This window comes from Xiphophorus couchianus, chromosome 2 (genome assembly GCF_001444195.1).
Source record: "Xiphophorus couchianus chromosome 2, X_couchianus-1.0, whole genome shotgun sequence".
Classification (NCBI taxonomy): domain Eukaryota; kingdom Metazoa; phylum Chordata; class Actinopteri; order Cyprinodontiformes; family Poeciliidae; genus Xiphophorus; species Xiphophorus couchianus.
This window is the reverse complement of record NC_040229.1, coordinates 12,615,731-12,643,713: the sequence shown is the minus strand read 5'-3', so window position 1 is coordinate 12,643,713 and position 27,983 is coordinate 12,615,731. Positions and strand designations below refer to the sequence as shown.

Genomic DNA, 27,983 nt, shown 5'->3' with positions numbered 1-27,983 from the left:
TTGTCTTAAATGTAAATCTTGCAACATTATGTTCATAAGTGTATTGGAGTAAATTCAAGCTTTTTTTAGGTGACGTTTTCATCAGCTTAGTTTGAGAAATGACAAAACCTGAAATTCACTTGATAAACGTGTTTATTTATAAATGAAGGCAAAGTATCGATCTGCTCAGGGAAGAAATTTTCTTGTTTTTGTAAAAATCATACAAATTAGTATCTGTGTTACAAACAATAAATAACACTTCAGAAACATTGTTAAAGTTGACAGTGTAAACATCACATAAGACATAACATTACATTTTGGTCATCAGTGGTTTTCAGACACTTATGAGGTGGTGATAATGCAGATTTACGTGTTTTGAGGTTGGTGTTCGAGCCAAGCACACAACCTTGACTTATCCAGCATTATATCATCGGAAATTATTGTGAAGCTCAATATAAATGGAATCTCAGTTGTTTTTTTTTGTTAAGATGTATTAAGATGTCGAAGTTTCACACTCAATTTTAAAGTGAGATTAAATTTGGGCAGGTCAGAGCTTAATCGTGTAAATTTTGGGTGATGATTACAGTGCAAATAAACTCTGGCAACTATTCAAAGTAGTAGAGTGTTCAAATCTTTTTTGACCTGTTATTCACAATTAACAGTGCACAGTTGAACAAGAATTCAAAATCTACACCAAAAACAAAACTTACAAAATACAAACATTCTGTACATTTACAGGACCTATGACAATTATTATTTGTAAAAAAACAAAACAAAACTAAACAACAAAAAAGCAAAACATTTAATCAATTTCACTACTTTTAGTTTGATTACACTGTTTTGGATATCCTTTTATGGCTGAATATTATACATAACTTTTTAATTACCTCTTTACAAAAGCTTGGAAATCTGTGAATAATATAAATAATATTCCCTACTGGGTCTCTTTAAGAGCATTGTTAAAACGGATGAATGAGTCAATGCAGGAGATATGTGTTAATTCATTTTTACCTCATTGGTTCCAAACCAATGTTGTTATTACCATATGGTTTAATGTATCCAATGTAAATGAACATGCTATAGTTTTACAGAGTTCATGTTAGTACAAGTAGACTCAACTTTATTGAATAAATCCTACTCAAATGTCAGTACAGCAACTCCTGCAAATGCTAAATGAAGCGTGACTTTGTAGCTTTGGTTGCAGGACCACTGAGTTATCTAACAGAGAACACACAGCTCATCCTGTCAAAGTGCTTTGTGAAATCACAAAAATCTAATAGCAACAACAGTCTAAACAAGGTCACCAGGACCACTGAGAACCTTTTTATAATGTGATCCTATATTCACATTTTCCCACTTATTCACAGCTTCAACACAAAGTCATAAAATAGACTGTATTACAACTGTACAAACATGTTACTACAGGGATATTCAAAATATGGTAATTTTTCTCCAATGTATATAAACACAAGGCCTTCATACCTCTCAGCTCTAACAGTACAAGAGACTCATGGCAGTTGCTTTGCATTAAGGGGGGATTTTTCCATTGTGCTTACTAAAAGCTCCATGCCCAAGTCAGGTGAGCTGGTCCTGAGTGTGAAGAGCAGTCCAACATGACAGCAGCAGTGACTGTGGTTGAAGTTATATATATATATACATACTATATATACACATTTAAAATAATTATGACGTTCACAAACTGGGCTCTCCAAACGTCCTCCTGCACTCCATGACCCCAGCGCCCGGAGGCCTGTCACAGTTGTGTGTCAGTTTAACTTGGTTGGGGGAGAGGCGATCATAAGCCAACCTGTACTCCCGATCAAAGGCATCTGCACAGAGAGAACACAATAATTGAATCTGACCATTCAATAACTCAAAATGACTTTGTAAAGTTATACACGGCACCTTGCAATTTCCTTTAATATTGTTAAAATCATATATTTTAATGTATTTTATTGGGATATTAACTGACTGACATAATAGCCTGGTAAAATACAATCTCCAGATAGAGATGAAGAAATCCCAAAATATGTGCTACTGTCATTTAAGCAATAGAAAGTTGCACAAAGTACTGACTCAAAGAGAGGATGAGAACAAATGTGTACCACACATTTCTAATATGTATTTGAAAAAAAAAAGTAAAGTTATGTATCAATCTCTGATACACTTTATGAATATGCATTACTTTTTTGGGTTGTCTCACAAAAAAATCCAGTAAAATTCATTGAAGTTAGTAGTTTTAATGGGATAAATGTGAAAACTTAGAATGCTGTGAATAGTTTTCTGAGGAACTGTAGCTCTCAGCCTGTCGCTGTTTATCAAGCAAAAGTTTTGACATTTTTCTGCTGCTAGCAAGAATAAAAGGAGTGAACTTACTGATATTAATGTTATTCTTCCCCAAAGCCACAAGAGTTAGAAACAGTAAATCTCTGTAGAGGCTCCTTTTAGGGTAGAAGAGATAGAGAAAAAAACACTTTAGACTTTCCATCCATATCATCCTCCCCAGGCAGTTTAGAACAGCACAAACATCTTTCATTCCCACCTCTGTCTCTTGAAACCCAACTCGGGCCCCAGCAGCTGGATGGTCTGGCTCATGGGCTGATAAACGTCGCTCTTCTTGATGCTCCTCACAAAGCCCTGCAGCAGCTCCACAGTGAAGAGCTGCCCTTCTTCACACAAGCCAGAGCGGATCAAAGAGTTGGCACCTGTAAAAACAGAACAAACTAAACATCAGCCTGATCAAAGGATCATTCATCTCCAACGCTCAAAGTCGACTAAGACAGCAGAGCTATGAGGAATCCTGAGATAAATTATGCATAATGCTCCAGGTTTACCATAGACTAACTTTTAAAGTACATATGTCTTCTTAACAGCTGAACTTTGGTGAAAATATAGTGCTCTATATTTTACCACAGTGTATTAAAGAAAATGCAGAATCAACTTACAGTGTGTGTTCCACAGGACATAGCAGGGTTGAACTTTATCTTTGTGCAACTTCAGGTTGTCCCACATAATCCTCACCAGCACCTGCTTGCTGTCCTCAGATGCAGCAGTCTGGGGAATCTAGAGGGAATAAAATATGTGAGCTTACTCCATTTTGGTGTTGGGTCTTTTGGGGGTAATTTTAATATTGCAAAGTCTGTTTGCTGCTTGAGAGCACTGGTTATTTCACACTTCACCGTTTTGTACATTTGCTGTTTTAGTCCTTTCCAACCCAGATTTTATATCACAGGAGATTTTAAATCAACCATGGGGCAGTTTTTTAAAGGAGTGTGTTTTGTTCCATCTTTGGAAGCCAATCATGTAAAGGAATTTTCTGTAGTTTACCATCAACAAAATTTTTAACAGAGCATGTATTATGGATCGATATAAATCAGAAAATAATAAAAAAGTTAAATTATGTGTGAGAGCTACTTAATTCATTACAAATACTTAAATTTATAGAAAAATAAAGCAATGCCAATTATCTTAACATGGATGTGAAATGGTTCTTCCAGAGCTGTTGCTTCATAGTATACAGCAGTGGTCCCCAACCTTTTTATTACCACGGACAGATAATGCTTCTGCATGTTGGTGTTCCAGCTAAAGCCCTTTTTTATTTTTATTTTTTGCCCTGATTTTCTCTTTAAGACAATCTTACAATGTTCTGCAGTGTGTGGTGTGTTACGTGGTGGTGTGTTGAAAATGCCCAATCTAAAATCGGAAATATTTAATTATTTCTTGCGCGGCCTGGTACCAATTGCCCGGTGGTTGGGGACCACTGGTATATAGTATATATTTTGGATTATTTGTTATTTTCCATCTACCTAACACTAGGAGGCGCCAAACACCACAGTTGAATTCGAAAAAGAGAGCCTATTCTTTTCATAATCTCCCCCCATAAAAGTAATAGTGATATTAAAATAAAAATATAAGCGTTGCCTACAGATGTACAACGTGTACTGATATCTACCTGGTCACCATGGCTACAATGTTGGGAAGCCAAGATAAGAGCAGGCAGGTTACTGGGCAGCTCCAGTCTTCTGAAGTACCACACAAGGTTCCAGAAGACGATGGGATGTTGGTCAACGACGCTCGGGGAAGAGATGGCCTGGTCTCCCTCGTTCACCAGTAGGCTCTCCAGCTCCTTCCAGAGAACCAGGGGGCTCAGGTACGGCACTGTCACCGGATCAGGAGATGATGCTTGTGCCAAGGCTGGGGCATCATTGCGAACACTCCAGCTGCTCTCCCGCTCCAGAGCAGGAGACACAGATGGCTGAGCTGCCTCAGACAATTTGGCTTCGGGGCAGAGTGGTGCAGACGTGTCCTCCTCTTTAACAGGATTACTCCACTTAGATGGCCTGGGGGGGAGACAGAATGGATCTATTTAAAGAGGTCATGGGGTTAAATAGCTATTTAGATCACATGTGTCTGTGAAAAATAATGACCTTTTCACAAAAATAATACCACAATAGCAATACATTACCTATTCTGTGGTCTCAGGTCTTTGATTTCCACATTGAGGAAAGGCAGGAAGGCAGTGCCACAGAAAGGACAGGTGCTGTTGAGGTTTGAGTCATCTGCTGTCCAACCGGCCATGATCTCTTCATCATACACCAGACAGTCACATGTTTTACAAAGTGAGCAGCTAGACATCATCACCTAGGAGAGATAGCATAAGGAGAATGCATAAATTGCCAATAAAACAGCCTGAGCAACCTCATAAAATGTTTATGGCCTGTAAATATCTTACCTCTATGGTGTAATTAGGACAGGGCTGGAAGCGGCTGACATCAGGAGAAGAATCTGGAGTGCGTGGGCCTTTAGAATGAAGAGCTAAACCGCCTGGACACAGAGAAGAATAAGACAATTATTAGTAGAAGTCAAACCTTGGTTTAAGATCCCATCATACACTCCTAAATCTGCTCGATTATTCCTTTAATCTAAATACTGGGAGAAGTTATTTCTCCCAGTATTTGAGCAGCTTGAACCAACAAGCTTTCAGCTACCAGACACCAGCTCAGAAAACATGAGATCTAGGATGCTGAATCTGAGAATAGACTAGAGGGACTGCCATTTTGAACCATGCATTGATAAATGCAACTTAACAAATACTTAATTGTTCCCAAAGGGGGATTAAATGTTGTTACAACTAATTTAATTGAAAAGTAGGACCTGATCATACTTTACTGAATCTGTTCCACAGACTGAAATTAGAATAGCAAGATGATAAACCGAAACACTAATATTTGTGATTTCAGGGAATGGTGCCAATGACTTAGTTCACACCCCCGGCGACGGATAGGCTTTGTTTTCAGGGTGTAGCCTGGAGAGGGATAAAGTTCGTTAAGAAACCAGATAAAAATAAAAATTATTTCCAGCATTGAAATGTGCTGGAAATCTGAAAAAAATAAATTACAATAGTTTTCATACTTCAGGTTCTTTATCACAAATTGGAATAACAACAAAAAGTCAAAATAACACAAATTAGATAGTTCACATTCGAGGTGGACAAATGTGCTACTTTTACTGAGGCATCAGCTTTTCCACTAAAGTCTAGAATCGGTCAATGTTTTGTTTTTTGAGGTCAGGTTTAGTAAATCTCTGTCTCTCTGCATGTGAATGTATATGCACGTGTCTAGCATTGGCGCCTGCAGCTAGCTGCACAAAAGCCTCCGCACTGAATCCACCCTCATGCCTGCTGGCCTAGTTTTTCACAGAACAGCACCCAAATCTTTCCAACTTTGAGTCCTTCTCCCAGCTTAGATTCAGATTAAGTGTTCATTTATTTTTTTTCAAACAAAAGAACAAGGCTACAGAATAAATTTTCATCATATCTAAGGCTATGTTTACATAGTAGGCAAATGCGACCTGAATCCGCTTTTTTTGTCCCCAGGCAACCTATATCTGACTTTTTCATGCCAGTCTAAATGGCCCAATTCTGATCTTTTGACCCCCAAAAGATCCAACTTGTAATGCTTCTATACATGATAATAAAACAGATACATATCTGATTGTTTTCAAAGTGTTTGCAATGAGAGCAGTCATGTCATATTTTATGCGACTTTATGCCATTGATGTGAGACATGCGTCATAATTCTGCACCAGAAAAAGTCAGACGTGGTAAATACAAACGGAAAAAATGCCTAAAAATTATAATTATGAACCTATGGAAGCAGTCTGTGTCACCGAACCAAATCACAATCCCACCACTCCTGGCTCTGACTACACACCCAAACAAATTTCTCTACAGAAGTTGCAGTAAATGCTTCACAAAAAGTTGTTGCTATTAGTTATACTTTCTTTTTCTTAGCTTCTTTAATGTGACAATGCTGTTGACTCCTTTTGTTGAATAGACAACAAAGCGATCCATAATCAGTGGCCTCCATTAATACTTCTGTAAAGGATTCATTGCTGTATGATGTCAACGTTCTTCTCGTGCGCATGCAGATTGCTCTGGGGTCGTAAATCCCTTACACAGAAATCTAATTGTGGTTGTATTTAATATGTACTATGAACGAACATGAAGAATTAAATTTTAGAAAAAAATAAGAATTGATGTGTGTGTACGTAGCCTAAGATATTCACTGCAACACTACTGCCTGTACAGAATGATGAGAAGCTGTTCAACCAACCAGAGAAGGAGTTATGTCTGAACACTCTTGTGGGGCTGCTGGGGCTGCTCAGGTTGGTTTGGTGAGCTGCGGCAGGGCTCCTCCTGACCCGGGACATGCTCCCATGCTGAGGTGAAGTGAAGCCATGAAGATCCAGGCAGGCGTCGCTATCCAGCAGCGAGGAGCATTCTACCTCGGCTGAGGTCAGAGAAGAAACGCTCATACGATCACTGTTCCCATCCTGCCAGAAAACATATAACACAACCCAGTCAACTTGGGTCAACTGATTTCATGTCAGACATATCTGATTAAAACTCCCATCTTACCTGTGTCAATGATGTCTGTGATGACAAACGGGAGTAGAGGCGACTGGCCTTCTCCGCCACACCCTTTCCTGCGGATATGACGCTGCTCTTGACGATATCCAAAGTCGGAGTCAACAGTGAGTCCATGGAGAATGACAAGGTGGATGGACTCGGCGAGGAAGGCAAAGCCAAGGAAGAAGGTCTCTCCCCGTCTTTGTTACACATGCCCATAGGAAGAGATGGCGAAGGCTTCAACCTCTCCTTGGATTTCAAGGGGAGTGAGAGGTGTGTGTTGGAGCAGGTGAGCGTGGAGGACTGTGGGGATGTGTGAGCTGACGAGCTGGAGCGAAACAGTGGACTAGAGGAACTCTGCATTTCCATACTGGGTGAGCGGCTGTTCAAAGGGCTGTTGCTGTTATTTATGAACATTTCAGTCTCTTCGGCAGGAGGTGAGCTACCCTTACCCGGGTCACACTGCTGTTCTGTCCCTGCTGCCCCCATCTGTGACAAGGGATCATACCCCGTTTCTCTATCTCGCTGTCTCTCCCCGACTGATTTTTGCTTGTCAGTCTCTGTATCCTCTTCTTCCACACCATACAATCTGTCAGCAGTAATATGGTGCTGCTTGGTTGAACCAACTAGGGGGACGGTGAGCATCACTAATCCCTGTCCACCAAACAAGTCCAAAGATTTGGGCCTCTCTGTCTTTGGCAGCGCTGGGCAAAGCTGAGTCTCATTAGGGCTGGAAGCAACCCTGGTGCCACAGTCTGGGATAAAAACACATGAGCCAAAACATTTAGGTCAATCAAAAGTCAGATATTCAAGTATGTTTGAAATGACAGTTAGGCATCTTTCAAGACACATTCCAATGTCTTTTGTTCATTTGTACTTTTTAAAGAAAGAGAGGAGCATATTTGAGATTCAAACTCAGTCCGTGAAGATATGAATTAAAAAACATACCAAAATATGTCTTGTTCATCAACTATTGAATGTTTGCCTGTTTAATAATCACACTTTAGAAGTGCTATATGAGGTTGTGTTTTTCTCACACCCACATCAGTTTATTATGCTGCAGTGCGTAAAATTTAACCCATGTATCCAGGGCAAAATTGTGCAGAAGTGAACAGGCTAAAAACATTTTTTCTGGCATATGCAGAAGAATTTATATAACTGTTCCCGTTTAAAAAAACATTTGAAAATGCTTTAATTTCCCTAACGTTTATGTCATGACTTGTGCAACTGTGCTTCTTATGCCGATTTTATTCTTTGTACAATTTAACATTGTACAGCTCTTTGTCATTTTAGATTTATAGATCAATTTTATTTACTTAAGTCAATGTACCATGTTTTCGTTCCTTAAATGTAGTTCCTAAAGTTTAGGAAACATTTAATCATGCCATGGCTTAAAAGACAAAATGTCTATAATAACTGCTCATCAGTCTGCAGCGAGTTCTGTTGACTCAGAAAACCATCACCTCCTGTGTGCAATCAAACACAAGAGCTGGCTTGTACGGCACTGGTTAAATCTCTGTATATGCTGATTGTCATAATCCTGTGGTATTTAACAGTCCAGACTGATATAATGACATTGTTCTAAATATAACAGTCGTTTTTCTGAGAAGTGCTCAAAACATTCCTTGCAGAACAAAAAAAATTATTTCCTATTAGTTTTTCTTTAATTTCCCACTAGTCTTTATTTATAGAGCCTTTTTAATGCACATCAATAAAAACAGAAGTCATCCTCTGTCCTGTAAAGTAATTAAAATAGTAATTTTAATATGTTCTGCATTAGTCAGTTTTTTAAATACATTTAGGCACCTTATTGACATAACTTTGCACAGCCTACATAACCCCATAAAATGTTACCTGACATCTTGCTAACATAATTTTCCCCTAATGTGAACTAATAAGTATAAAACAACATTGGATTTCCAATATTTACATATGACCCTTCTGTCTACCAATAAGCATGCAATAGATGAGAACCCTCTAGCAGCCATGTGCTCTAGCTCAAATTTTAATTCATACATTTTGTTCTCCAAGACATTTAATAATGTTTTCAAAATTGCTTTAATCTATTTTCTAATTATGGTTACTCAAGTGAGTAGGGAAACAAAAATCCCAGTATTGTACTTTTGTTTTGTCTTAGAATAAAGCCACCTTGTTTTCTATGGCAAATTAAAAGTCCCTCTGATAAAAAACTCTGGCCTATTAATGAGGACAACCAATACTGCGACAGAGACTAACTCTTACACAAAGCGCCAGCTTACGTAACAGTAAGCATATCCTCTAAAAGATAAAAGATTAAAAATAAAAAAACACCCAAATATAACAGCAAATGGGTGGATCAGAGAACATTACACCCACACTGTGATTTTATTCCCCAGCTTTTAAAGCCAGAACACTTATTTTCCTGTTTACTGTGACTCATTTCTACAGAACTGCTCACAAAGAGGGAAATACTCACTGGGCTGCCTCAACCCTTTTTCCTCCACTGGTGCCGAGTTATCGCTTTCTCTGTTGCACAGCCTCTCCTCCTCCTTTGACAAGGAATCGTAGCCTTGATCAGACTGCCCATCTGGAGAAAAGAATATGCTTTAATCCCGACAGTGTTATTATTATGGCTTACATTTTTCCTTTTATTTTACTTTTCCTCCTTCAGAAAGAGCTCAGTACATTTAAATTATCACGCCAGTTTTTAAGGAAACTTTTCAAGAGGCAACTGATCACAGAAGTTTTCTTCAAAAGAGCGTTCTGACATTGCCCCGAGCTTACAGCAAGCATTCCCAGAATAGAAAAGCAAGAAAGGCAGAAAAGGAATAAAATCTTTCTAAAACTTGAGTCATGCTTACAAGGTCAGCATGTACTGTAGCATAAAACAATATTTAACAGATATTTTTTTTTGCCTTTTTTAATAGTTTAGTTTGATGTAAATGTTGAAGAGGCAAGATATACCAGAGTAAAATGTAAAAATATAGAAAACTGCTAAGATGGATAGCTCTTGTAGTAAATTTACATTTTTATACATTACTTTAGAAGCTATAGGAATTTAAATTGAATCATTTTACCATATGAATAATAGTAAAACAATGTTTGTAGCATCGTATTTTTTCTGAAAATCAAATTATCAACAGAAAGCACCTTGCTTGGAATATAATGGTGCAATTTATTACAAGCATAACGATGCATTATCTATGTATACTGTGATCTGAGTAGGTCAAGGGTTTCCAGATGAAATGACTGATCCACTTTTAAGGTGACAACTGAATCACATCCAGATCACAGAGGGTTTGAGAGAGAAGCATTTCAGATATAGTGGGAAACACTAGGATGGAATAGCGCTGCATCCCCTTACCTGTACTCAATCCATCATCACTGGAGTCCATTTTAGTGAAGTCAGTATCGATGGACGTGCGTTCCGCAGAGTCATTAGTGCTGTCTAAGCTGCCATGGCTGACTGTGTCGAGATCACTGCCATCTACATGGAAACGACAGGGAGGAAGGGGAGCGAGACGCTTAAAAGCATGACAGATAACCAATAGCCCTTCTCATATAAGAGCCATGAATGAACAATCACTGAACCGAGGAAAAACTATTATCAACCGAAAGCCACACAAATCTCCTCATGCCTGAATGAGACCAAACAGATATCTGTATTGTCTGGATTTAGCTCAAAAGAATGACGTATTGAAACATGAATCAATGTTTTGCATTTCTCTGACTGTAAATTTGATAGGAATATTTGAATGTTGTAGATTAGCATAAAAATGAGTCCCTTATGTTAATAGAATCAAACCAACATCAACATGACATCCACAGCAGCAACGACACCATTTACAGAGTAACGCATGGTGTTTTCATTAGTGCCCCCACACAACATTCATTACAGTAATGAGATGGTCTATGGTTTGGGGAATTAGAAAACATGTCAGCATGAGAAACCTGTGTACTGACAGAGCTCAAAAGAAAAACCTTTTACGCTGTTTAATTATAAGTACATTATAGTGTCATTAAGGGAAGGCAGATGGGGAACAATATGTGCCGGTGGAGGCTGTGGCTGGGATAAACGTTAAGAGAGCAGAACAAGCGGAGCAACAGCAACTCCGGCCAAAAAATACATACAATCTTAATGCATCTATATTATTGTTAGTAACAACAATTAGTTTATTGCTGATATAAACTAATTGATGTTTGACCTGAATTTGGGGTACACCTTACAGAGTGTCATATAACTATCTTGGGATTTTCAAATACGGTCCCAAGTATCGACATGGACTCCCATCATAATACCATTAGCAGAATCAGATTCTGCTTTGTTGGCTAACTTTGTGAAGACAGACAAAGAAGTTGTCTTTGGTTTCAGACGCATCACGGTGTACAAGCATTACATTTAAATACATAAACTTCAGAGGAGATTGGCTCTGGCTGTGACTGTGAGGTGTTCATGATGTTTATCAGAAGGACACACAGGGGGAGGAAAATTGCTCTTTGGCAGCTGTGGCACCAACCAAGAGGTAAAAATCTAAATTTATTCTGTCCAGGATGTGGGGGGTCTGCAGAGATAATAATGGCACGTTTCTTGACCGTAAGCAGATACAAGGGCAGTTTGGCCTCGTTCTGGATGTGCAATTGGGAGATTGAATAATACAAAAATAATAGCTGAGTTTTTGATTATGCTCAATTCCCAATACTTGTTGTAGATGTGCAGTCATTATTTTGTCAGCTGCAGCCCTGACAAGTCCTACGACCAAAATTCCTTTTTTTTTAAAACCACTTCCTATATTTGGTGCATAACTTGCAAAACTGTATTTATATATATCAGTTTGCATAACTAATTAATTTGTTTTTCCCCCCAAAATAATTCTTTTTTAAAAAAATTCTTTATACTAAAATTCACAGTGAAAGAGAGAATATTTAGACTGGTGCTGATTTCTCATATGTCATGAAACCTGCTTCGATCGCTGTGTTCAAACTCAAGTCATTAAGTGTTACGACATGCAAAGCAAAAAGGTAAGAAGCAGGAGAATAACCCGTAACTTTTGTCTGTACATGGTTAACTTTCTGGTAATTCAACATACTGTGAAGCACAAACACCTCATTTTCAGGAGCATAGCATTCGGTTGTACCTTTATTTGGAAAGTCAGATTGGTCAAACATGAATCAAAACAAAAGCAAAAAGCTGTCCTGCTGAAACTCTAGCTGAGACAAAATATTTGGGACTGTCAAGAAACTGTTTTACTTTCTAATATGTATATGTGTGGATTCATGATGTTATGTTTATATTAAAAATGGTCATATGGCTACTGTCTGACATTATTTGTGGGATTAGGGCTGTTCATTTTTCTGACTTGCTGAAAGTCATGTTAGAAATAGTTTGCTAAATCATTTTGTTCAAAGTTCTCACCTGAAAGCTGGGGGTCTTTGTGTGGAGTCTGTTGCTTTTTTCCTGCCTGCTTGAACTGAAGCACACCGAGTATCACATTCCTCAGTTTCCCCCACAAGAAATATCCTCCTCTGGTTGTGGAGGGCCAGGTGCTCTCCAACACCGCCTTGGAAAACAATACAACACCATAAAAGTCTAGAATCATTGCCTAACAGCCACATTTATTGTCAAATGACTTTGTTGCTCAGATGGTGTTCACAGCAACAGTATGCACCTTGTTATAGTATCCATAAGTTATAGCATTGGGCTGAACTCCTGCCTTCTTCATCTCAAACAGCACCCTGACGGCCAACACTGGCTGGCTGTACTGACCGCACAACTGCAGCAGCACACGGTAACACACCTGAAACACACACAAAAAAAGACTTTTGCTAAAATCATATCATTCCATACCAAAGCAACCCAATGCTTCAGCCGTTTTATTTCTGTATCAAGTATTTTCATACCTCATCAGGAGCCTGCAGCTTCTTGTCCTGCATCTTTCTTAAGACATCGTAAGCGGTCCGCAATGCTCGCACCTTGGAGTGACAGTTTCCCACAAACCCTGGCAGGCATATAAACCACAAGCCGTAGCAATGCCGAAGCAAACACTTAGACCACATCTGAGGCATAGATGAATGTGTTTTGGCCATCTTCTGAGCGGATTTGATCTCCTGCAAAATGGGAAATTTGTGGTTCTTTATCACCAAAATGCCATGGCAGTCACTCATCTTTAACATTTATGGGTTAAAAAATAGAAAGCAGAGTGCTCTGTTTCTATGTATGACCTGTTTTGAACGTCTAAAGATGGCCGTGGGACTGGCTGGGGTGCTGTGGCGTGGAGCAATGCCTGCTGAATTAGAATTTGGTCCTTCCATGGTCTCCAAAAGATCAGATCTCAGAACCGGGAACCCGGAGTAGCTGCAGAGACACAGAAATAATGAAATCATCTGCAGCAGACAGCAATAAAAGGAATGCTGGCAGTAAAGTCTTGCGCAATATGATATGGACTCCAATGCCAATGTGTTGTAGTTCAAAATGACCACAGGACTCAGTAGAAGTGGCTAAGTCACTAAATTCTAAGCTTTATCTTTCTTTTTTTGGCACCTGTTCAAGGAAAATAAAGTAAAATAAAGAAGTGAATTATACCTATAGCACAGAGGATGTTCTTCTCCTTGAGGCAGAGGAGGCAGTTCTGGTGGGTTGATATAAACCGTGTGCTCACTGCGGTGGGATTCATCCAGCTCGATCAGCCTGGTGTCCTCTGGCCGCTCGCTATCCATCTGGTTTACAAGAGAAGTACATCCTTGTCATCATCCTTCATCTTTAGTTACCATAAATTCAAATTCAACCCATTACATTTATGCATGCTGCCGCAACAATATGTGATATAGTATGAGCCCTCAGATCCGGCCACATATGGGGGTACATAAGAACGAGCAGATGTCAGTAATGACTCCATCTGCATTATAATTATGGCGCTGGATCTGAAGAGAGGCACTGCCAAAGGCAGTGGCTTGATCCCATAAATCCTCCAAGACTAAATGAAAGTAGGCTGCAGTGACCTGAACAAAATTGATGCCATGTTACCCCAGAGACATTAAACCTTTTGACTGAGATACTTTGGCAACTCTACTGGATGCTAAGTAGCCACATTAGTTTCACATCAAACTTGACTGATCTGCTGTTTGGAGAGAGAAACACAAAGCTCCTCGGCCGGCGTGTCAGAGAAAAGCTCCAGCCTGAAGCAGTAAACACGCTCATTTTCACACTCAAAAGAGTAAAAAAGGCATTGAAGTACACTGAAAATGCTTGCTATGATGTTCTAAATCTATTTGCCTTGTATGTTTCTCACAACTATTCTGCACATAAAACATCAACATTATAACAGGAGCTAAACAGTCCCCCCAGTAGAAATGAATTAGAGGGTTTATTCCGCTCAGCTGAGAGGATGATTCAGTCAACCGACTGACTGACCTATTTGTCTTCGCTTCGATTCTGCTCTTCTGCGCTTCTCGAACTGGTGTCCTTCCTCTCACACCCAAAAGCTCTTACTCAACCATGCATTTGTTGTCAGTGTCAGCAGCAGCAATGAATGAATCAATGCTTCCACTTCTCAATAATAACTGGGAGAAATGACCATCAACATTGGACCTCTAAAATGTTCTTGCTGGATTTAAATGTGACATCCTGATTGCACAATTTTGCATGCATAGAGAAGATATTTTTTCTTATAAAAGGGGGCATGATGTTTTGTCATTTTTTGTGTATGTGCAACAAAGCCTTATGACAGTCTTTATTCATATAAACTGTCAAATCGGCAAATAATGACAAAAATTCACAATCGTCCCACGATTTTTTGTTATAAAGGGAAAGAAAAAACAAAAAATGAAGATTTAAGCATGACACAGAGAGCCTGAAGAGTGACAAAACATTTACTCATACAACACAGCACAAATTCAGTTGGCTTACCTTGCTACCAGAGGTGAATAACTACCAGACAGGAAGCACAAGGACAAAAAAAGAGGACAGAAAAGGTAATAAATGAGCAGCAGAGAAAACACAAAGAGTAAAAAGCAGAACACACAATCACAAATTGTGAAGGAAAGTGTTAAATTTTCCAAGCTTTAAAGAAAACAGAATCAGGAAAGAGAATAGAAATATAAAAAACCCACAAAAATGGCTTATTTGATATGGTTTCTAGCATTGACAGTGAGTGTAAGTGTACTCTCGAACGGACCTCTGCCATTCAGATTTTAACAACCTCTAATTTGTTTGACCAAGATTCCAGATAATATCAAAATTAGGGCTGCAAAAACAGTAAAAATCTCAGTTTTGAGAAAAAGATAGCAAGGATTAGCTGAGACCCTCACCTTATCAACACACTCATCAAAGAAAGCCAGGCTGGCATCTTTATCACTGACAAAGGAGCACTCTTCAATGAAGCGACTGAACATCTGAGTCTTCGTCATGAGGGAATAAAACCTCTGATGGGAGCGGTCTCTGCTCTTCAGGAAACCTATGCAAGTAAACACATTATTTCAAGATAAACTTAAAAGCGGCATAATTATTACAAATATCAGACCTTTAAATCTGAAACAAAGCGGTCAAAATGTTCTAAACCAATATCTTAGGAAATTAACAGACTGGTCTGAAACAAGCTGTTCTTTGGCTCTGATTGCATAAGAGCAGAAAGATGTGCGTGGACATTGTGCTATTAATCATGCTGCTTCTCTGACTTATCATCCAAGCCTAATTTCCATAGAAGCTCAAGTTAGATAGCCTGCATTCATTTAAGGGAACTTTTTATGCAAGAACTGCAGTTATTAGAACCCAACTTGTACAGCAATAAATCTCGATGGCAAGAAAGCCATAGCTGCTATGACAAGACTGATTATTACTTAATTAGAATGGTTGCAAATGTGATTTCTGCTCAGACAAAGCACCTAATAAAATTGCTAAAGCATTCCTATCATTTGTAATCTTTTGTTGAACCATGTTGGATAATTTTTTTCACTACTTTATTAAAGGGTGCGTGGACATTGTGCTATTAATGTGAGACTGGTGAGACTGAAATTTACCTTGGAGGTCAAACAGGGAGGTGACATCTGTGGTTTTCTCAGAGGGAGCTTGGGTGATGGGCTGCAGGTAGGAGCGATAGCCTCGAAGGATGGCTGCCATGAAGCGGAGGAAAGCTTCTTGGATCTCCAGCTCAAGAGTGTGGAGGCTCTTTCCTCCGTAAAGCTCACTGTCAGTCATGGTGTGGTCCATCTGCACATCATCACGGTTTAACTGGCAACCTTAAAGAAAGAGCCAAACAGAAAATGATTTAAAATCTAGTCAATGCTTAAACATGACTTTCTGAAAACTGTGTAAGTCTTTAAAGATTGGATGGCATAATACCATAAAACTACAAAGTCTCTCGTAGTAAAGTAACATGCCAAAACATCACAATAACAAAAATACATTTCAGTGTAAATTCAGGGTTAGTACTTTTGCCATATTGTGACGCATGTGGCTGAAAGGGATCACAGATTACACATTTTAGCCACTAAAGAGTTCAGAACCTTCAATTTTTGCAGAGTTTTTGCAGACATCCAATCAATAGTTTGGAAGAGTTCAGCGTGAATCAAAGTGGTGCAGAGATGCACATGCCCAAATGACACTATTATCAACAAAACAGAGGCACAGTTAGTGCAGCTTGGTGAAGAGAGTAGTTTTACTGCTGCATTTCAACCCAAAATTGTGCATGAGGCTAAAATATCACATCTTATGATCACTTGATTCAAACTAACGAGCTTCTTACACAGCCTGGCTGAATCATGTTATTTATTTTAATCATTTTCACAAAGCAAGGTTTTAAAATTATGGCTTCCATGCCTATATAATGTAGTGATAAGAGTCAGTAAAAACCTTCTATTTGCACATGTCAATTACATTTTTAGCACACACTAAGGTAGGATGAAGGTGCAATGTTTGAAAGTGCAAAAGAGCACAGAAAAACATTACTATTAGCTTGTGTTGCTAATGACAGTTAGCCTGGTCAAATCGCTCAGAAATCTCACTGGTTTCTGAGCATTTAAGTGGAACACAGTTACAGGCTGATGACATGCAGAGATCCTAAATTTGACTTATATTATAAATGAAAAACGGCATAAGTAGCCACTCAGTGTGGCAAAAAGGCAACTAATATCACATCATTAGCAAGATGTTCTAGGATGAAGATCACAAGTTGTTTTTATGTCATAGTGAGCTCAGCTTCCTGTAAAGTCAACCACCCAAGATGACTCAACAGACTCATGTAGAGATCTAAATTATGCATGAAACCACTTTGGAAAATGACACAACATTGGACTGGACTCACCGTCTGTAAGCTGCTGATAGAGCTTATTCAGGCTGTTCAGAAGATGTTTACAGGCTCTCCTGGGCAAGAGTTTCCATGTTAGAGCCTTCTTTTCGTCTTTTCTGAAAGCACACCAGATGGTTTTCATTGCAGGGGGGAGGACAGTGGAGAAATATTGGAAAAAGATAGAACAGGTTCACCGACATTAGAACTGACATCTTAAAGTGTGTGAGCTGATGTGGGAGGCATGTGTGCTCTGTCAAGTAAAATGCTTCACATTCCAGCTACACTCATTATGTAAGAGAGGCTCCTACTGACAGACTCTGATAACCTTGGGATAACTTTCAGAATTGCATTAAACAAGGAGAAATGAGTTTTGGCAGGGCATATTAAAGTTAATCTATGAAATGCTGTCTGCAATCAGAGGTCACTTACTGGGAGATGGTGTTGGTGTCCAAATCAACACAGCTGATATCAGCGGGAGGCACATAAAGGTCAAAGTATCGAGAATCCAAACCCACGATAAAAGGGCAGGGTGCGCTAAGAACATCTGCCAGGGCCAGCGGACACAGAGGGATGTAGGGGCAAGGCCAGTGGAAAGGAAATATCATCTGACAAGAGAGCAAACAAATCTGTAAAAATCATACATGCAGTTCCAGTCAAAAGTTCACAAACACTGAAAGTTGGTATAAATGTCACATTAATGGGAATCTTTTAATAATTTATTTGAACCATATTTTTATAGATGGAATGATGATAAAAGCATTTGTTGCACAAGTTCAAATTTAATGAGGATTTTCTCTAGTCCACAGAGGTTCAAAATGGCCCATTTCAATTAACTCTACCAATACTGATGAGAAGGGCAATTAAATGTCCAGTCAGATTTATGGTAAAAGTTGCCGACCAATGACCAAAACATCCACAATAAATTTAAACTTGTGCACACAAAACCAGTTTTTTTAAATAATTACAGTTGTATATAGTAGTAATTTCCCTCCATAGAAAGAAAACCCAGTTCAAATGCATTAATAAAAACTCAACATATTAAGTGGATGCAAATGTCTTAACAGAGCTGTAAAAACTCATAATACATAAAACAAGAGTGGATTTGTATAATAATTTATTCTTATGCATTTATTTTCATCTCATAAATATGCATGAATTTTAGAAGAAAAAGTTTAAAAGTGCTCGGACATCAATAGATTTGACTGTGACCAATTTTTATTTCTATGTGACTAACCGCTCCATCTCAACATTTTTACTGCACTCATTCACATTAAAGATCATTCTCTTTTGTGTCTTTATCACTAAAAAATTAGGATACAAAGAACCAAATGCTTACAGACACAAGAGCCTCAGTGACACTGGTGAGAACAGCTGGACGTAAGGAATGAACCAGGATCTTGTGCTCAGTGACGGCCAGCACAAGCAGAGTGACTGCATTTTTAGGCCCCAAATTCAGCAGAAGTGTTGAGAGACTCCCACCGCTGCAGGAAAAAACATAAAAAGAGATTTATTTATTGAGACAAAAGAAGTACCTGGTATGTTGTCGTTACATTATATTGTAATTAATTTTTAATTCTCTACCTAAGAGGCAGTGGAGAGGACACTGGTTGGCTCAGAATTAGGCTGTCATGTGGCGACAACTACGGAGGACAACCAAGTTAAATAAATAATGAGTTTGCACAAGTTAGCAAGCTTTTGTTCAGAATTTAAGATTTAGAATTAAATAAAGAACATACAGGATTGATAAATAACATAATAAAGAGTACAAATAATGTTCTTACTGCACCTGGACAAGGATTCTTGGCCTCTGGATGGAGGGAAATGGAACATTTTTCATGAAGTGAGATATGTGCCTGTGAGAGACAGAGTAAAACATAATAATAAAGTTGTTGAAATGAGTAACAGTAAATTATCTTGTTTACAAAAAAAACAAAAACACAAGTAAAACAAGTACATAATATCTGCTAACTTTTCAATTGGCAGTGCATGTGGCCCAGAGATGGAATATCTGTAGAGGAAGGTGAGAAAGCTCTTGAAGGACTGGAAGAAGGGCCAGTGTGAGAGTAAACAGATGCTCTTGTTGTTGTAAATATTTCTGCTGCTGTCAGGTCCAAGATGACAGCTCGGCAGGCCGAGTTGTGAGCGCTGACGCTCCGAAATGTTCTCCTCTGGGTAAGGCTCATAGAACTGGATGGCTGCTCCGTACACCTGCGCACACATGCGATCACAATGTGAGCAAAATGACCTGCATGAAGTATGCATACTCATAAAAACGACTAATGAATTAGCCAGTGGACCATTGAAAAAAAATCCAATAATTCCCAGTTCTCTTTACAGTTTCATTATAGAAATATTCAGCATGATATATTATCATCCTCGCTACGTTAAAGATTTCTACCCTAAGTAAATGAACAAATCAGTGTGTGCACGAGGCGTCGTGACACTAGCCTGCAGACAAGACGTTGCAGGCAAAAATAAATGAGCACTCAGGCATTCAGACTTGCGCACCAGCTACACTGCTGCAGAAAACATTCATTATTCAAAAGATGGGCTACACAAAAATCTTTTATGCTGCATTGCTTACAAAAGCTAACAGCCTTTTAGTATTCCTAAAACAGCTCTTGGAACACTTTTGATTCCAGTCAGACCTAGAAAATTGATTAATATTGTCTGTCATTCTTGGAAATACTGCTGTAGCTCTTGAACAAGCAAATGCATTAGAGAACCTGATACAGTGAAAAAGGCAGCCAGGGAAGTAGATATGGAGAAACGAACTTTAATGAGGCGATTAAGGCTGAGTGCGTGAAAAACAGACACAAACTGCATGGGAACTTCCTAACTAGTGTTGATGTGAATGAAACATAAGCTAAAGAGAGAAGTGGTCTCCTTAACAATATTGATATGAAAGTCTGTGATTGTCTGAGAGCCCACACAACTTCAGCAGAAATGTGGGGGTTTTTTTATAAGGCCTTGGCAGGATGGTGGTTATACCTTCTCTCCAGAAGCACCCGTCAGTACGAATGTGGAGAAAACGGGCAGAGAGTGTTTGGTGTGAGCTGGCCAACACTCAATCATCGCCCCCATGGGCAGGCAGAACATCGGGACGGACTCAGGCAGTGGGAAAGACTCATAGTCCTCTTCAGGATACCTGCACAACAAACCTGAGCACAACGCAGAGAAGACAAAGTGGGATTAAGACTGCTGTGTTTTTACCATTCATTACTGACACAGGAGCATATAAATGTCTTTCTTTACCTGCTTTGTATGCGATTGTGTTAGCTTTAGCAAGAGACTTCTTATAGCAAAGGTAGACCGAAGATCCCCACTGATGAGTAAAAACAAAACATCACAGATAAATGAAAAGCTGCAATACTTTTATACTCTTGGAAGAGACACTTGACGTGCAGTGCCATGCAAACTTTTTACACATTTTGTCACATTATAACCACAAACTGTAATGTTGGACCACAGCACACAAATATTAACAATAAGGAAAGTTATACAGTTTACAAAAACCACTTACAAAAAAGTAGATCATTTTTGCTGTGCATTTCAGACTCCTAATAAACTAATGTAAAGATTTGCCTTCAGAAGTCATGTCACAGGTGTATTAGAATGGTCTAGTCCAACTAATATTGAATCTGAGAATCTGTAGAATAACTTGACAGTTGATGTTAACAGACATTTGACATCCTGACCTAATGTTTACCAGCTTTGAAAATAAAAATATGCAAAGGGACAGAGGTCAAAATATCTAAAGCAGCAACTGCAACAAAACTTGGATCCACAGATTATTGACTCAAAGGGGGTGAATTGAAATGCAGGGCACATTTTCAGATTGTATTTTATTTTGACAGGAGATTGTTGCCATTTGATCCAGATAAACCACAATGAAGTTTATGGTTGTAACATGACAAAATGTGAGCAAGTTGGAGAGAAATACTTCTGCAAAGCACTGTAAATCCAGATAATTTGCAGTTCCGTCTCACCATGCTACTGTTGAGGTTCTTGTCCACCTTGCAGAAGGTGTGAGGAGGCGTCTCTCCCTTGCCAGGCACAATGACGCAGATATCGGTGACAGCCAGGGAGGTGTGAGGCTGGCTCTTCGGCGCGCGCCGGTACGTGATGTAGATGCGTTGGGAAGACGAGCTGCTGATGTTGGCGGGGCGCCCTGAGGGTGTGGTCTGAACGATGTGGCATCCAGGCTTCAGCTTCTCTTTCCACTCATACAGAACACTGAAACACAATGAAGTGTGTGAATATTTAAACAGTGTTTTAAGCCAGATTAATATGTCCCAAGGAAAAGATGCGATTAGAGGTGCTGTGTGAGTGAAGAGTCAGTGAGCGAGCATCACTCCTTACCCGAGATCTGTCAGTGGAGGCTTATCTCTGCCTCTCTTGTAGCACAAGAAGATCTGCAGGCCCCGAAGGCTGGCGCCATTAAGCTCTGCTGAAAGGCCGGAGGGGGTGCTCTCCACACAGGTGAAGCCCAAGGGCACCTCTTCGCCGAGGGATCGTATCACTACAGCAACGTCGGTAATAGGGGCTTTGGGTTTAACAGACTTGGTGCCGGCATCATCGAAGTGCAGATCCTCCTCCAGGGGCTTGAATGAATCAGTGAGGCCAGCAACCACAAAGTAGTCGGCTACACGGGGCCCTTTATCCTCCATCATGTCCCATTCCCACACTATGAGCTGGAGATCAGAGAACAGGGGAGGGTGGGGGGACTTAATATACATTTTTCTCATACTACAAAAATTCATTGCAGCTTTAGAAGAGCAACAGCTTTTTATCATGACAACTTAACTAAGCTGAGTAGTGAAAGATGGCTAAATATATGTCACCTCCATGAGTGCATTGTGTTAATGCTGAAAAGATTTAAAGGCAGAAACCTAAAAATCCTTAATAAAAAGAAATCACAATCAATCTCTACATTGTGAAAGACTGAAAATAATTTAAACAATTATTTTGTTTAAATAATTTTAAAGCTTATTTAAGTATTTTAAAAGTAAGCCTTTTGAGTTGAGCCCTAGTAACTGGCTATGCACTTCAGTATATGGATGGATATTTGCTACTGCAATATATGAAAGACTATCATTGTCCAAAAGTAAAAACTGAAAAATTATTTTTTAAAAACAACAAAAAAGGATTTTATAACAGCAATATGATGGATTGATATACAGTATGTGTGCTTATTGGTGAAACAGACCTCTGCATGAGCTTTTAATATAATATAGACAATGCTGATGACAGTTGTTGGGAAAAATGTCAGAGCTGACACCCAGGGATGTAAATAAAAATAAAAATGCTGGTCAGAAATGGAGAGAGCCACCATCTGGTTTACCGCAGACTGTTTCAAAGCTTTTTCTCTTAGACCATCAGGACACGGGAAACGTTTAAAAAGTTGTGTCCCATCCCTCTTGTCAAGGATTGAATGAATACATGTGTGTGTTGGGCATGACAGTAATCTGAAATGAAACTGCAACATCTGACCTGAAGTCTGAAACATGTTAATTATTTGAATATAATTGTAAAGTTTTTTTTTTTATTAACTGCAGACATTGTATTGTGCATTGATTACTAAGTCTGGAGTCTGGTTTCTCAGCTTCTTTCTCTCACGTTTTGCTCTTGCTATTTTCCTTCAACTTATTTTTACATGCTTCTTGATTTTGGTCATGTAAATAGTAAACTACACCAACTAAAAAAAAAAAATCTATGTAGCTTAATATGCATGCTACATCAAAAAGAAGCACAATAGGGCAAGAAAACAATCCGCCCTTAGGGCATTACAAATGTACTTCATATTACAGAAACGAAGCAGGAATATGTAGCATCTGGAAGCATTTAACATACATTCCTGTCTGGAAAAACACAATATTTCGCAATGATATGCGTTAAGCATTTCATGACCTATAGGGCCCATGACTGATTTGGTGAAATAAAACACATCTCTTAAGAAAAACAGAATAGAAAGCACAGTGTTTTCTAAATTTAAACTGCATTCTGACAGTTCTTTTATTTCCAAAGCTTGAACCAAGTCAATGTTTAGGCAACACTTGTTCTAGGCCTCAACAATATCATGATAAATGAAGGAACTATCAGAAGCGCCTGTGAAACAGCTTGTTGTGTGTTTGTCACAAAGAACAGAGAGAATCCTGCAAGCCCTCTTACTGGGTCAGCTTATTCTACTTCATCTCAACAGCCTGCTTTATCTCTTTCAGCAGTCCCCCCACACTCACTACTTATTTATTGTTTTTCCATAGCTGCAATATGTGTGAGTTGACGTAAAGTGTTTCCCCCTCCCTCTGTGCTGGCTGTGTCACTTTCAAGCACCCTGGACCTCAGGATGCCGTGGCCTCGCTTCACCTTTAGAGGACTTGACGCCTTTGCAGGTTTCAATCACGACAGAGATACTCAATAAGGAAAATTTAGCCAGGGAGCAAATGGGGATGAAATTTAAGAATTCGACTGAAATCATTACAGAACCTTCCAAACAATTTGCAAGCATTGTTCAACTCAATATATCCGGTATTTCATAATAGGCTTGTTTACTGCAGACTGGAAGCAGTGGTTTTATAAATCATGACTCATCAACTCTAGAGCGTTCATAGCCCCGTAGGCTCATCTCACATTTGTTCCTGTCCAGTATTCCCTTTGTTTGCTGATGAGTTTTTAACTCTGTAATCTAAAGCTTTGAGATCTAAATGTGTATATGCTTATGTTTTTGTTTATATTAAATTATTCTTTAGTAACACTACAAATATTCTCTCACGCTGCCAGCAACATCAGACAAAAACAAATTATGCCTCTTTTAAGATGGCCTTGTTTTCATGTTGCACCGCTAGTTCTATTTTTAAGCACTATGAGAAGCATCAAATCATTTGAATAAGCCCACTAGTAAAAACATGTAGTTCTATGCTCAGATTTGCCTAACACGGGAAGTATAATCTTTGCTGTTTAATGCATTTAACAAACCATTCCTGCAGTCAACGGCAGTTCAGAAAATGTTAGCAAAGCAGTCATTTCCTATCCTTTATCTACACCAAACTCCCAAAACACAAGCCAGTCAGTCGCAGATTTATTTAAAGAAAAATGGATTGTAACATAGAAAATATATTGTTTTTCAAATAAAAGGTGTATTAAAACCTTAAGAATTTCAGAATATGCTAGTGAACAATCTTATGAAGAAATTGATGTGTCCATTTTTAACACTGCACAGCAGATTTTGAGAATCCAGGAAAATCCGTTGATGCAAGTGAAGAAAAAAACAGGTAAATTAACAAGAAGGCTTTGAAAGCTGATTTTTCTGACACTGACTGACATTTTTACTTGCAGGCGTTTTTGGTCATTAAAAAAAAAAAATTGTTAACAAATTCACAACACAATTATGAATCCTTCATGCATACAAAAAAACCAGTCCCCATCTAGCTTTTTCAGAGGCAAAAATATTTTAAGGCCGGTTAACGAAACCAAAGAAAAGGGAACAAATTATGTATTTGCAAATGTTGCTGTCACCAAAGCTCTAAAATATAAAATCTGAAATAGGTCCCTTGCAAATTTTCATGCAGACATATTGCTGATTCTTCCCTTAGGTTAGGTGTCCTATTTTGCTCTAATAGGACGTTGAAATTCCTTTTCAAATGATGAATCCATTGGTTGATCAGTGCTGAGAATCTACTTCATATTAAAAATGACTCTTCAGCCCATTCACCTCGTCGTTAGTGTGACATAACACTAAATCCACTCTGTAAATACCTGCTCTCAGTGATTACTGCTTAAGTGCTCAGACACAGATACACATCTGGTAGCACAACAGATGTGTCACATAATACTTGAAAGGTTCTGGATTAAATAAAGATGTAATCTCTGCTCTCTCAGCTACCACGACACTGACTTCATCTATTCCTCCCCCTCATCAGGAAGCAGAAGACTAAATTTATAGCTAATCCTCACCATGGCAACAATATTAAAACTAAGCAAGTGAAGTGCATGTAGAACATTTCTGCCTGTGCTGCTCAATCACAAACACAATTCTGATTGCTCAGTAATTAGAGTAGAATATCATTATCCCACATGCTTTGTTATATGGTGTGATTTTATTAGCTTTATTTTAATATTACAGCTTTTCTTAGAACAGAATTGAAATTCTCAAAACTGCTTGTTCAGTCTTCACAACATTGTGCACATCAAAAAAGCCATTTCTCGTTTTTCTGAACATGTTGCAATTGCTCTGGTGCATCCCTGCACGTGACTGTGAATATTTATCTGCTTTTTCCTACATTTTCATACGTATGTCATGTCCAAAATTTATTATATGGGTCTCTGTTGAATAGTCTCAACCTCCGCAAGATTTAGTCATAAGTTTATTGCATGTGCAAAATGCTTGAACAAGTTGTCATAATGTCAAGATTATGTCTACATATTTCCATTAGATTTTTTTAAATATAAATCTATCCTCAATTGGCAAATTGCTCCCAGATGAATCCTGACTTTTTTTCCCCAATGTATACAAATAGGTGAAGCATTAGATCAACCTATAATTTCTAATCATAGTTTCATATTTCGGAAATGATATTCTGAGCACAAAATGAAGAGATGGATGGATGGATGGATGGATGGATGGATGGATGGATGGATGGATGGATGGATGGATGGATGGATGGATGGATAGATAGATAGATAGATAGATAGATAGATAGATAGATAGATAGATAGATAGATAGATAGATAGATAGATAGATAGATAGATAGATAGATAGATAGATAGATAAATAGATAGATAGAGAAAGCTCGTGTTCGTCTATGTCTTAATAAGGGCAGTCCTGTGTTGGCTCAGGATTGGCAGTGAGTGACTCATGGGCTCCACAGGAGCTGCAAGTTTTTCATTCACCACATTTTTCTTCATATTTTCACTACAAATAAGGACATGGCGGATTTCCTCTTCTTGCCAGCTAACAAACCAACTTCCCCATTCACATCCACTGTGTACATGAGTCATCCGCAACTGTTAGCCAAGCAGTAACTTGTAGAGCACTTCTGTCAATTAGTTCCAATCTTTCATCACAGTTATTTCCCCCTCAAAGAGACTTAGCTCCAAGGGTTCTCCAACAGCTTCAAGAAAAATTATTTATTTCTCAGAAATAATTTCACATGGTCTTACATCACTTTGGTCATTTTAGCACTACCCTACACGCAAAGCATTGTAATGTTTTCTGTCATTTCTACTTTTAAATACATTTTCTTAGAATTTACCAAATAAATAACTAAATGAACAAAATGAACAAACAAGCAGTCGCAAACTTTATAATATTTGTAACAATTTTGCATTTTTTAACTAAAATGTATCTGGACAAAACTACAAATATTTTTATTTGAGTCCGAGTAAAATGCTTCTAAATACAGATCATCTGCATGTGATGTCAAGAACATTTTCCCACATTTCCACTAAAGTATTAACTTCATAAGCCTTCTGGGGGTATTTTTGCAAAAATACCTTCATAACTACAGACCTCTAGAAACAGGTTCTCTTTGGGTGTTATACGATCTTTAATCAAGCTTTGAACCTGAATCTGCTTTGAGTTATATTGTTGTAATTAATGTCACCCATGAGACAGAGGCAGCGCCTGCTGGACAGCCCGGCTGGGCAGGGATTAAAGAGCTGAACTAACAACAGAGGGGGCAGGGACGATGGGCAGAGGGAACCACCAACACATGCAGGCTGCTTCACTCGGCATCTGTTCCTTCTTAGCCATAAAGACAACCTTCACCCTCATCGGCCATTTGCATGGTTCCTGTCTGACCGAGAGGGAGACCCAGGTCTTAGATGAAGAGACCACACACGCCCAAGATAAACAGAGCAGAGAGATGAGGGAGAGCACACTCCAAGGTGGAGCTCGGAATAGAAAAAACGCAAAGGAGCCGCGCTGGATTAGCCTGCAAACCACGCATCGTACACAGGATGAATATCTGCACTGAATAAATAATCATATTAAAAATATATGACTGGCCTAAGCCTTTTACTCTTTGTCCACATTTTTAAAAAGCCATTTTACACAGCATCAACACAGGATGCAGCGGAGTACGCCTTCATTCGGTTCAGTTGAGCCGATGGACGCACAACAAATCACGGCGAAAACATCACGTTATTCCTGCATATCTGCACAACATTTAAACAATTCCACCTCGTTGGTACAGTCGACTCATTAATCCAATATTAAATTGCTATTAACGGGATCACGTCTAACGTAACGTGAGGGAATGTGTTTTTATTTCCCACGTTGGAAATAAATAAACATCTTAATAGCACCGATTGAAACAGTAGATAGGTTTGCGTTTTTACTCGGTAAAATAAATATTTACTCACATCACGAAGACAGAAGGGTGATCTGCGGAATATGATAGCGCCTCCGGATTTCTTAGAAAAATTCAAACGCTTTCCTCTTTGCTCACTTTGACTATTTGTTTCAATTTTTTATGCTTATAATCTTGTTATATTAGCGTATTAGAAAAATCCTGTAGAGCATACGGATCCAAATAAATACACGGTGTAGTGCAGAGGAGCGTTTTTATCCCGACCTGCGTTGCCCACGTGACTGATTACAAACCTCACTGACGTCACTGATGACACCGCTGGCGGCTGCAAGAGAAACATCGACGTTCGAGGCGGTGGAGAAACAGTTGGTGTTTCTCCACACTTTCTTCTGAGAAAACTAGACAAGCTCATACACGAAGATGTTAATTAAAAACAGTACAGTCCGCCGGTTTTTTCCTCCATCATATTTCTATTAGAATCTGTGAATCAGGTAATAACAAAAATAGAAGGTCCCAGAATTATA

The 27,983-nt window shown here is 38.8% G+C and overlaps 1 protein-coding gene across 3 annotated transcripts; it reads right to left on the bottom strand.

Annotated features, from left to right (window-relative positions):
* Positions 1 to 114: 114 nt before the first annotated feature.
* Positions 115 to 27,739, bottom strand: dennd4a (DENN/MADD domain containing 4A). 3 transcript variants are annotated; one of them, XM_028044426.1, is made up of 30 exons: positions 27,512 to 27,739; positions 21,511 to 21,842; positions 21,138 to 21,384; positions 20,404 to 20,473; positions 20,140 to 20,309; positions 19,118 to 19,356; positions 18,935 to 19,001; positions 18,730 to 18,788; positions 18,485 to 18,629; positions 17,578 to 17,753; positions 17,164 to 17,264; positions 15,881 to 16,099; positions 15,173 to 15,318; positions 14,772 to 14,792; positions 13,449 to 13,582; positions 13,088 to 13,220; positions 12,767 to 12,973; positions 12,535 to 12,663; positions 12,282 to 12,426; positions 10,233 to 10,355; positions 9,345 to 9,455; positions 6,899 to 7,644; positions 6,594 to 6,813; positions 4,712 to 4,803; positions 4,445 to 4,620; positions 3,932 to 4,319; positions 2,925 to 3,042; positions 2,522 to 2,684; positions 2,356 to 2,420; positions 1,672 to 1,808 (listed from the first exon to the last, which is right to left on the bottom strand). In XM_028044426.1, exons 2-30 carry the CDS (start codon positions 21,819 to 21,821, stop codon positions 1,672 to 1,674), a joined length of 5,058 nt encoding a protein of 1,685 aa, XP_027900227.1. In that variant the 5' UTR covers positions 21,822 to 21,842; positions 27,512 to 27,739. The 3 variants fall into 3 exon arrangements, with proteins under 3 accessions (XP_027900235.1, XP_027900219.1, XP_027900227.1); XM_028044434.1 differs by lacking the exon at positions 14,772 to 14,792 and having other exon boundaries at positions 115 to 1,808; XM_028044418.1 differs by lacking the exon at positions 27,512 to 27,739 and having other exon boundaries at positions 115 to 1,808; positions 21,511 to 21,821.
* Between the last annotated feature and the right edge of the window lie 244 nt (positions 27,740 to 27,983).